Raw genomic sequence first — 11,583 nt, forward strand, 5'->3', positions numbered from 1 at the left:
TTCATTCTAATTTTAATTCCATAACACCAGAGTTTTGAGTGCAATTACAAATTGATAGCTCAATATTACGGTTGCGTTATTATTCGATGACTTTTTTGATACTTCCCTAGATTTCCATGAGCCTGTTTCTTAGTGCAAAAATGCTGGGAAATTCATTTTAATTTCATTGCATTTATCAGTATGGAGTTGGAGTGCTTTGTGATTGTGAGTTATGATTTTCTTGCTGTTGTGGTTACAGATCAATCAAACTGATTTTCTGATTTCACTTTTGATGACATAACCAGAAAATTCAGTTATTTTTCTGTTTTTGTATCACAGATCACTTCGATTTTTGATTAAAGCTTTGATGACTTCAAGTGATGATTACAACTAGTTCGTGTGATCACATTCGAGAGAGATGAGGAGCATAAAATATCGAGCAACTTTATTCACCCCTTGAACTTTTTATGACGTTTACTTCCTCTAAATGATCAATTTTGAACATCCTTTCAGCAAAATAGTTTCCCAGTGGTTTGGATTCACTAGTCTGAAGTCCTTAAATCATTCAATCGGTAGTAGCGATTTCATTATCCTTTCAATCAATAAATAAAGTAATTTGTTTGTTGCGAGTGAAAATGTCTTTATTATTCAATGTAAATACAGCATGAGAAGATGTTCTGATGAACATATAAATGATTAAAAAGTACAAAATTTACAAAGAGTATTGAAAATGAAAAAACTTGATGTCTTAAGAAAAATGAATAATACTTTTTAAAGATTTGAAAAAGTATGGCCAACGCAAATGAAACATAATACAATTGTTGGACTGTCATGAGAATAAAAAAGTGCAATCTGAATGCACAGTAATAAACCATTGATTAGTGTCTTGATTTAGTTCGGGCAACAAGAGCAATATAAGCCAAGAGACGAAATACGATGATGACAAAAATTAACATCCAATAGTCAAAATTTAAATTGGATTCCTTGAAGCCAACAGACTCTATTACTTGCTTCCCATTGACTAAACAACCTTGTCCAGTTGGAATGGTGCCGTTTGTCGGGATGGATGTTGGACTTGAAACGAACACCTCATAATTACAATCAATATGAGTCACATCACGCCATTGATTAACTGTTAAAATTTCATTTGCATAGTAAAACCAGGAGAAATATTTAAGCCAGTTGATCCAATGTGGGATTAAACTGCAAATAATTAAACATTATTAAGTATAAATTGAAATACAACATGTAAAACGACTAGAAAAAAGTGATTTACTTGTTATTCAAAAAGGTCCCACCAAGCAATATCAAAGGAGTCATTAACGGAGCTGAGTATTCGAGGGCAACTGTCGTTGAGGTTGATATTGTTGAGATGAAATAGCCAAAACCAGAAGCCGCGTTGACAACAAAAATACAGATTCCATTTCCAATCAAAAAAACTCTGAAATCATCATAAAATCCAACTGAATAATAACATATTGACCAGGTTATCGAAGGAAGAATAGTAAAATAAGGTAAATCTGAAACCAATTTTGCCAGATAATAAACGCATATATGATACAATCCTCCAGCGTGTTCACGTAAAATAATCGGCGTTTCTATACAAAAAGTCTGAAAGATACAACTCAATAAGTTATTTCGATTTAATATTAAGATTCCCAAGAAATCGTTACTTACCCCAGTCACAATGAAAATACTTGAGAGATTTGCTGCCATAATTAAGAGGAAAATAGCTCCATTTATATTCATAATGGCTTCTTGATTGTAGTCCTGATTCCAATAGACTAGACTAATTAAAAATGCTGTGAACTAAAGGAATGATAGAAATGAAAATCGTTTATTGTGATGATCTGTGATATGCAAATGGTACAGTATTAAAAATATACTAACAAATGTATTGACAACACGAGAAGTTGATAACAAAGGATCTCTCAAGTTGATTAATGACGATCTCCAAACTAGCTGTACAAATTGTGTTGCGATAGAGGCAGGCATTAATTTGACAGATCTAAACACTCTAATGAAGTAATTAGTTTCCAGTCCAGTTTTGAAACTAACTTTACTTCTCAGATTTTCATTGAATCCAGATGCTTCGAAACGATCACAAATCATCTACAAATTGTGGAGTTAAGATATTAGTAATTCTGTCTTTTTCTCATCGATCGATTTTCTTAGCTTACATTTATTCTGGACAAACACTGTTCTTTGTTTCCAGGGGCAATGGATAATTGTTGGATGAAAAAATCTGATGGATTATAATTAGATGGACACTTGTATCCAAGTTGAGAAAAGAAATCAAGAGCTTTGTCTGCAGTTCCAAGAAAAGCGACTCGACCCTCAGCCAGCAACATGATTTGATCAAACATTTTGAATATTTCAGATGATGGTTGATGAATGGTACATACAATGGTTCGTTGCTCATTAGCCAAAGATTTAAGAACAGATACAACAGTTTGAGCCATGAATGAATCAAGTCCAGAGGTTGGCTCATCACAGAATAGTATTGCAGGATCGGTTAAGACCTAGAAGCATAAAAATATAGATTAAATTTGGAGCCCAAATGACTGGTAACTTGGGACGATGAAAGATACTTACTTCGGTAGCAATAGATAACCTTTTAAGCTCTCCACCTGATAATCGCTCTCCGTTTGTTCCACATTTTATCCGATTTTCAGCAACTTTCCTTAATCCTAACTAAATAATTGTATAGTCAAGTGAAGCGTAAAATGTTAGAATACAAGAGATTTGAATCAATAGAATTACTTACCTTTTCGATGATTCTATCAACTCGTTCATTAATTTGACTAGCATTCATAGCAACTGGACTTCTAAGTTTAAGTTGGAATCGCAAGTGTTCTCGTACAGTAAGAACACCAAAGAATAGATCATCTTGTTGAACATACGATGAACATGAAGATAACCTTTCGATAGTTATTGGCTCATTGTTCAAAGAGACTTGTCCTTCAATGGCCAATTTATTCAAGTTTTGACCAGTTAATACATTCAGTAAAGTAGTTTTTCCTGCACCAGAAGCTCCAAGAATGGCCAACAGATTACCAGGTTTTGCTTGACCAGAAACTATTTAAACATTAAACGAAATAAAATTGCTTACAATTTTTATATGAGACATAAACCAATGCATATTAAACATAATTTGATACAATTAAACAGTAAACTTATTGAATTAGCGCGATTTGTTTCCAAAACACATTTAAGACAAATGAACATACCTTTTTTAATAATGTGAACTGGTTCCTTTGGTTTATCAAAATAACCAGTAGATCCTTTGGAATGGACATCAAGATTATTCCAACTTAATGTACTGGGTTTGAAATTAGCAACACACGGGCTTAAGTCTTTCGAGGAAAATTTGTAGTTGATCTTGATTGAGAAAGAAATTAAACTCTGTTACTCTCTTCAGGAAATTTTCATCGTCGTTGTCTATCGAGTTAAATTTTTCTGGTTTCATTCACATGTTTGCTGATAAAATATTGAATGAAACACAGGAATCGTTAGATAACGACTCATTAAAAAAGATTTCCTGAAGAGAGTAGGGGAGTTCAATGTGAAAACAAACATGATTATGGCTCAACAATCTTCGATAATCTATTATGATCGAATGGAATACAATGGAACAAGAATTTACCATTTGATGTTGATTGAATTTCATTTGATCAATAGATAGGGTTAGTAAAGAAATGATCCGATCCTCTTCCAGGTTTGCCTTTTGTCGTTTCGCCATCGATAGCTAATATTGTTGACTGTTGGGTTGAACTGAATAAATGGTTGGATTCTAACTGAATTTATTGTAAAAACTCTAACAATTAAAGAATCATTTCATTAAAGTAACTGAAAAATTTAATTATTCTGTTGATCAAGTCTTTTGTCGCTCTTTACTGAAGCATTTTATTCAAAGCGTTTCAACATGTCTAAATAATAGATACCACAAGTAATGATAGATAAGGCTTTAGTGCAAATTATCAAGAAAATTCATCATAATTATGATTCACAATCTGACGACTGTACTTATAAGTTTGAGTAAAAATGATAACTCAATTCGTAAAGTGCCATTCGATCTAATTCAATTTTAAACGCATTTCGATTCTATTAATAAATCTGTTTAACTCCCAATACTCTTAGACTAACACGCTACTGTATGCTCAGGTTTAATGGTCAACTCCATTGTATTACTTTCCTAATAGCATTATTAGCATTTTTATTCAATCATTTTCTGAAATCTTTATCTCTAGATTTCCATGAGTATGTTTCTTAGTGCAAAAATATTGGAAAATTCATTCTAATTCTGAATGACGACAATTTTGTTGTATCTATCAGGGTTTTGAGTGCGATTACAAATTGATTGCCCATTCGACACGTTAATTAGTATATGAAGTAGGAGTGCTTTTCGAGTTTTGATTTTCTTGCAGTTTTTAGGGCTAATGGTGCTTTCACTCAAACTGATTTTCTGATTTCTGATTTCACTTTTGGTCCAACCAAGTAATTCACTTAACTTTCTGTTTCTCGTATAACAGATTACTTCGAATTTTGCTGATGATGATCACTTCAAGAGATGGTCGCAGCTAGAGTTGGAAATGATTTTTCATCGACATTGTCGTTTAAATTGGGCAAACAAATTGGCCCAAACCTCTTTACAGCAAATATTCAAACATGCAAATTAGGTTTAAGCTAGTTTTAGGTTTCAGTCTTAACCAGTTCAAGTAAATCTAAAGATTTCACTGATCGATAGTTTACGATCAAACAGAGTTCAATTTTGGCCCTTTGATTGCTGTTTTCATTCAATTATGGAAAAAGGTTTTACATTAAAATAAATTTTCGGTTGTAAATGCAAAAACGCAACAAAGCATTGACAGAAATGGGCAGAAACGGAGACAAATTACTTTCTTTAAAATTTAGATTCTGTTGGTTTGTAGGGACATAGAGACTGCATTCATTTGTTTGATTTAAAAGTTTCTCTGGTCGATAGTTTTTGAGGAAATCGAGGTCAAAGTTGAAACTTCGATTGCCTTTAGTACAGTTGTGTGAGCAAATTTTTTCATATAAATTCATTTCTCTGATGTAACTTTTGATGTGCAACCAGAAAATGGGCTAGATGTTAGATAAAATTTTCTGTTTTCTTTAAAACAGATCAATTTGATTTTTAGTTAAACCGACCTTATTCTGAGACCATTAGAGTTAGAGAACTGAAACTTATTATTAATGCATAAAAACTGTTTGTACAAATCATGGTTACAATATTTTTCTTCTATTATCAATAGTTCTCTTGATTTCGGCCATTGACCTAAAAATTTTGAGCCTCATTATTTCAAGAAGTGCATCACTTACAAGCGTAATTCTTTCACCAATACAATCCTTTACTAATTAATAACTATGTTCAAGCAAATAGCTTTCAATTAACGCATCTGGGTCATGATATTTGGGTTGTAAATGGACGAGAAACAACTTATTCAACACAGAAACTCATCTAAACCCATTTCTTGGTAAATAAAACAATTTTCTGGTTAAACTTTCAATCGTAATGCAAAGACTTCTGCTAAAGGCTCGATAATTTGAGTAAAGAGTTGCGAGTTGGTGGGTTTTGTAGGGCCATTAAGACTGCATCTATTGGTCTTATTAAATAATTAGTTCGTTTGATAGTTTTCGAGATAACCGCGGTCAAAGTTTAAACTTCGATCTCTTTTTGTACGGTTGTGTGATCAGATTTTTTCATCATTTCACTGATGTAACTTTTGATGGTTAACCACTAAATGAACTTATTTTGTGAAATTAAATTTTTCATTTTCTTTAAAACAGATCAGTTCGATTTTTAGTCAAACCGGTTTTATTCTGGGACCATCAGTGTTAGAGAACTTAAACTTATTATTGATCCATGAAAATTGATTGTACACATAATAGATACAATAATTTTTTTGATTTATCACCAGTTCTCTTTGTTTTTGGCCACTGGCCTTAAAACTTTGAACCTCAATATTTTGAGAACGGCATCATCTATAATCATCATTTTTTCACCAAATTATAGATTTTATTATTGGCTTCGATCCATTGGAATATTAAATTATTCAAGATCCTAAAGGAAAAGATACAGCATTTTATTGCTTATGTTGTCAGATTGGAGACTTTCTTTATCAAGGTAAATATTTTTCACAAACAAAATATTGTGTGCTAGAAGAATATGCATTATTGAATGAAACTAATCAGATTTATTCGGTATTCATAAATACTGTGTTTTAGTCCAAAACAAAATCTACTATTTGGTGAAAGAAAGATGATTGTAGGTACTACTATCATCGAACTATCGAGGTTCAAAGTTTTATGGCCAATGGCCAATATCAAGAGAACTGTTGTCGGATGGAAAAATATATTTGGTCCATGATGTGTACAAGCAATTTTTGTGTATCAAAAATAAGTTTCTGATTTATAACTCTTATGGTCTCAGAATACGATCGGTTTAACTTAAAATCGAACTGATCTGTTTAAAAGGAACCAGAAAATTTAATTACACGAAATAAACCACTTTTACGGTTAACCATCAAAAGTTACATGAGTTAAATTAGTTTCATGAAAAAATCTGGTCACACAACTGTACAAAAGGCAATCGAAGTTTCAACTTTGACCTGAATTTTCTCGGGATCTGGCGGTCAGAGGAGTCTTTGAATCACACAAACGAATGCAGTTTTCATGTCCCTACAATCCCACCAAGTCTCAACTCTTTATTCAAATGTTCGAGTATTTTGCAGCCCTTTTTGTATTTAATTTGTTAGTTCAACCAGAAAAGTGGTTTATTTAGCAAGAAATGGGTTGAGATGAGTTTGTTGTGTTTAATAAGTTGTTTCTTGTCAATTTATAGCCCAAATTTCATGACCCAAGTGCATTGATTGAAAGTTTTTAAATTGCATTAAACTATTAACTATTAAAGAATCAAATTGGTGAAAGAAAGATGGTTGTAGGTACTACTATCATCGAACTATCGAGGTTCAAAGTTTTATGGCCAATAGTCAATATCAAGAGAACTGTTGTCGGATGGAAAAAAGTATTCAATCCAGAATGTGTACAAACAATTTTTGTGTACCAATCTTAAGTTTAAGTTCTCTAACTCTTATGGTCTCAGAATAAGGTCGGTTTAACTAAAAATCGAACTTGATCTGTTTTAAAGAAACAGAAGATTTCACGAATCAAGTACATTTTCTGGTTAACCATCATAAGTTAAAAGCAGTGAAATGAGTTTCATAAAAAAATCTGATCACACAACCATACAAAAAGAGATCGAAGTTTCAACTTTGACCGCGAATATCTCGAAAACTGTGGGTCAGAGAAGTCTTTGAATCACACAAATGGACGCAGTTTGCATGTCCCTAAGAACTGACAGAGGCCTAAATTTGGAAGGAATATATTTTAACCGGTTTCGACCATTTGTGCATATTTGTGCTCAAATGTGACAATCGAGTCTTTTCCAGTAACAATGTGAATTATTAAAGTAACAATAGTTAAGTTGCTGCATTTTTGATACGTAATTCTATAGATTATTAGATTTAGAAATGGTCTGGGTCTTAAACGCTCTTCATGTTTTCGACTTTTGAGACTTTTATTTCCAAGTTTTTATTAAAGATACAAATTATTCAGGACATTTAAAGGACAGAAAAGCACGGTGCTATGCATTGAAAAAGCTTCGATTAAACGCGTTTTTTTATCCTCACAAAAGTGTATTTTTATTACATTTTCTAATTGTGCACAACAATTAACTTTGATTTGTCCATGATTAAACCAAAAAATAGCTTAATATTAATTTACACGTATTGCCGTAACGACATGCACTTAAATTAACCTAAACCGTAAATATCAACGATCTAACAATTATTTCAATCTATCGGCAGTTCTCGTGATTTGCGCGAAATGCCTTTAAATCCTTAGCCCACTATATCTTAGATATTACAAGATTTCATTTTGAAATAAGTATAAAAATTACAATCTATAGTTATTTAAATCAACATAATAAATTTATTTGGTACCAATTTTAATTAAAGTAAGAAAATACAAGAAAAAGGCATGCAAATTGATCATTATCGTTGTAGTTTGACTCGACCACGAAGTGCAACGTAAGCTAAAACACGAAATATGACTATGACGAAAATTAACAACCAGTAGTCAAGTTTAAGATTAGATTCTTTGAAACCAACAGAGGCAATTACTTGCTTCCCATTGACCAAACAACCTTGTCCAGTTGGAATGGTGCCGTTTGACACAGCTGATAAAACTCCTGCTATCGAGCTTGGGACGGGTGTCTCATAATCACAGTCAATGTGAGTCACATCACGCCATTGATTTACTGTCAAGATTTCATTTGAATAATAAAACCAAGAGAAATACTTTATCCAATTTATCCATTTCGGGATTGTGCTGAAAATAAAAACAAAAGATTAAATTTTGTATATTTTATAATATGCTTCATAGATTATCAAATAACAAAACTCACCGATTATTCAAGAAAGCTCCACCAAGTAAAGCCAACGGAGAGATTAAAGGTGGTGCCAATTCAAGACCCACAGTCAATGAAGTTGAAATGGATGATACAAAATAACCAAAGCCAGCAGCTGCATTGACCAGTATAATGGAGACAGCATTACCAATCAAGAATGTATCAAAATCATTAACAAGTCCAATGGCATAATAACATCCTGACCATGTAGCGATAGGCAAAAAGATAAAATACGGTAAATCTGACATCATTCTGGCAATAAAATAAATGCTAACTCGATACAGTCCGGCAGCATGTTCTCGCAAGAATAATGGCATTTCATTACAAAAGGCCTGAGAAAATAAATTTTACTGAATTAATCAACTGGCAAAATAAATTTAAAATCAGTCTACGACATACTTACACCAATAACCAGAAAGATGCTGGAAAAATTTGCATTCATAATCGAAAGGAAAATAGCTCCATTTATATTCATTATGCCTTCTTGATTGTAATCTTGTCCCCAGTAAACCAAAGCCACAAGAAGCGCGGAAAACTGTTAAGACAAGTAAAAATAGAGTTAATGAAGATACAAGGTTGAAAAAATTAATATTAATTGACTAACAAGTGTATTAACGATTCGTGATGTTGTCAACATGGGATCTCGCAAATTAATCACAGCAGATCGGTAAGTTAATAGATTGAATTGTGAAAATATTCCTATCTGGGCTGTTTTAGAATGATGTCTCAATTTATCAGGACTATTAAAGGTAGCTTCAGATACATTTTTGAATTCACTTTTAAGGTTTCGGTGATATTCAGAAGCTTCATAAGTGTCACAGATCATCTGAATTAAAGAACAAAAGATATAGTTAAATTGAGTTTCATGTTTTACATCGATTTTATACTTACATTTACTTTAGACGAACTTTGTTCTCGATTTCCAGGAGCAATGGATAATTGTTGGATGAAAAAATCTGATGGATTATAATTTGATGGACAATTAAATCCAAGTTGAGAAAAGAAATCTAGAGCTTTGTCTGCAGTTCCAAGAAAAGCGACTCGACCCTCAGCCAGCAACATGATTTGATCGAACATTTTGAATATTTCAGATGATGGTTGATGAATAGTACATACAATGGTTCGTTGCTCATTAGCCAAAGATTTAAGAACAGATACAACAGTTTGAGCCATAAATGAATCAAGACCAGACGTTGGTTCATCACAGAATAGTATTGCAGGATCGGTTAAAATCTATCATTCAAGATTGTAAACAAAGATTGATATTAATGCACAAATTAACAACCACAATAATATTAAATACACATATAATAATAAATCGATAAGCAATGAAAATAATGTTTTTACCTCAGTAGCAATAGATAATCTTTTAAGTTCACCACCTGATAATCGTTGTCCAGTAGATTCACATTTTATCCGATTTTCAGCAACTTTCATTAATCCTAACTGAAAATAAGTTTACAAACCAAATAGATTATTAGTTCAATTGTAATGACTTGATGATATGAAAACTTACCTTTTCGAGAATTTGATCAATCCTTTTGTCAATTTGACTAGCATTCATAGAAACTGGAGTTCTAAGTTTGAGTTGGAATCGCAAGTGTTCTCGCACAGAAAGAACGCCAAAGAATAAATCCTCTTGTTGGACATACGATGAACATGAAGACAACCTTTCGATAGTAATTGGCTCATTGTTCAAAGAGACTTGTCCTTCAATTGTCAATTTATTCAAATTTTGACCAGTTAATACATTCAGTAAAGTGGTTTTTCCTGCACCAGAAGCTCCAAGAATGGCCAACAGATTACCAGGTTTTGCTTGACCAGAAACTATTTCGAAGAAAGAGAGAGAATCAAATATTAAATTCTATTATTAAAACAACATCTCTAAGATACAATTAAATAATAAAAAATTGACAGATAAAAATAGTCATGATTGCAAATATGAAAATTTATTGCGAAGACTTTTTATGGTTTTAGTGGATATTTTCAATAACAAAAATTCGAGCAAAGTCTCCATTGCAAACATGTATCCCAATTTTGGACGTAAAATGATTAGACTATAATTTAAACATACCTTTTTTGATAATGTGAACTGGTTCCTTTGGTTTACGAAAACAATTAGTTAAACCAGACGATCCTTTGGAGTACACATTAAGGTTATTCCAACTTAATGTAGTGGGTTTAAAATTAGCAGCACTCGAGTTTAAATCTTTTGATGAAGATGAAGCATAGTTGTTTATCTCTGTAGAGGAAATATATTATTGTACAATAATAACAAAACAAACAAACGAGATTCAATAGCTATCGATCATCTATTATAATCGAACTTGACAAAGTAAAAAAGACTTTACCATTAGGTGTTGACTCAATCTCATCTATGGAAAAGTTGGGATTACTGAAGAAATGTCGGGATCCATTTCCCGGGTTTCTTTGTGTCTGCTCCTCAGTTGATAACATTATGATTATCCGGTTAAACTGAATAAACCATGAATTTCAGATTAACTTTCAGACTTGGAAAATTCAATTAGATCATCTTTAGATCGGTAAAAATCACTAATAAATGTTGAACTTGATAACCAAAGGCAAGATGTGAAGTAAGAGTAGGCACCAGAACTGGTTCAATGGCTCTTGTCAGTAAAGATTGAATCAAGTTGCAACTGCACTTACGAAATTATTCATTTCAATTCATTCGTAACTCGATAATGGGTTAGACTTGATATTGAAAGATAAATTATCCATGGTTACATTAACGATTATTATAATCACTTTGATAACATCCATCCTTTTCCATTGCAGGGAACCTCATTTTTCTGAAGACACATTGCGAAAAGAAACTCATTTTAATATTATGCTGCAATCAGATAGTAACATCAGAAGCAAAAAATATCACACAATTTCACGTTAATCAATTGAGATGAATTAATAAAAATGACAATGAAAGCAACCTTTTGACACAATTAAGAAATGCTTTTAAATAAAGGATTTGTCTCAAAGAGTCCCTCTTTGATTTGTCTACAACAGACTTTTCTGCCTAATATTTGATCTCGTGATTCAACGAAATCAATAAATCGATAGTAACCAGCTGATTAACAAAATGAATGGCTTTTTGGTTC

The 11,583-nt window shown here is 32.3% G+C and overlaps 2 protein-coding genes across 2 annotated transcripts; both read right to left on the reverse strand.

Annotated features, from left to right (window-relative positions):
- Positions 1–594: 594 nt before the first annotated feature.
- LOC149093544 (protein white-like) lies at positions 595–3,948 on the reverse strand. Its single transcript, XM_089269584.1, has 9 exons — positions 3,626–3,948; positions 3,210–3,360; positions 2,747–3,057; positions 2,575–2,673; positions 2,160–2,501; positions 1,870–2,091; positions 1,657–1,788; positions 1,256–1,590; positions 595–1,182 (listed from the first exon to the last, which is right to left on the reverse strand). The coding sequence occupies exons 1-9, from the start codon at positions 3,719–3,721 to the stop codon at positions 858–860; spliced, it is 2,013 nt and encodes a 670-aa protein (XP_089125710.1). The 5' UTR covers positions 3,722–3,948; the 3' UTR covers positions 595–857.
- A 4,021-nt stretch (positions 3,949–7,969) lies between these two features.
- Positions 7,970–11,119, reverse strand: LOC107362962 (protein white). The gene is made up of 9 exons (XM_015930110.3): positions 10,822–11,119; positions 10,545–10,712; positions 9,987–10,297; positions 9,818–9,916; positions 9,362–9,703; positions 9,075–9,296; positions 8,874–9,005; positions 8,468–8,802; positions 7,970–8,391 (listed from the first exon to the last, which is right to left on the reverse strand). The coding sequence occupies exons 1-9, from the start codon at positions 10,925–10,927 to the stop codon at positions 8,055–8,057; spliced, it is 2,052 nt and encodes a 683-aa protein (XP_015785596.2). The 5' UTR covers positions 10,928–11,119; the 3' UTR covers positions 7,970–8,054.
- Between the last annotated feature and the right edge of the window lie 464 nt (positions 11,120–11,583).

Source organism: Tetranychus urticae, chromosome 3 (genome assembly GCF_039701765.1).
Source record: "Tetranychus urticae isolate SD_2017Ah chromosome 3, NJAU_TeUrti_SD_1.0, whole genome shotgun sequence".
NCBI lineage: Eukaryota > Metazoa > Arthropoda > Arachnida > Trombidiformes > Tetranychidae > Tetranychus > Tetranychus urticae.

Excerpts from the sequence above, each read along its gene's own strand:
- LOC149093544 (XM_089269584.1), bottom strand. The coding sequence starts at position 3,721 with ATGGCGAAACGACAAAAGGCAAACCTGGAAGAGGATCGGATCATTTCT. Across the intron at positions 3,361-3,625 it reads AATTCAATCAACATCAAATG|ATCAACTACAAATTTTCCTC; the intron begins GTAAATTCTTGT and ends TTCTCAATCAAG. Across the intron at positions 2,092-2,159 it reads AGTGTTTGTCCAGAATAAAT|ATGATTTGTGATCGTTTCGA; the intron begins GTAAGCTAAGAA and ends CACAATTTGTAG.
- LOC107362962 (XM_015930110.3), bottom strand. The coding sequence starts at position 10,927 with ATGTTATCAACTGAGGAGCAGACACAAAGAAACCCGGGAAATGGATCC. Across the intron at positions 10,713-10,821 it reads GATTGAGTCAACACCTAATG|AGATAAACAACTATGCTTCA; the intron begins GTAAAGTCTTTT and ends TTTCCTCTACAG. Across the intron at positions 8,803-8,873 it reads GCATCTTTCTGGTTATTGGT|GCCTTTTGTAATGAAATGCC; the intron begins GTAAGTATGTCG and ends TTATTTTCTCAG.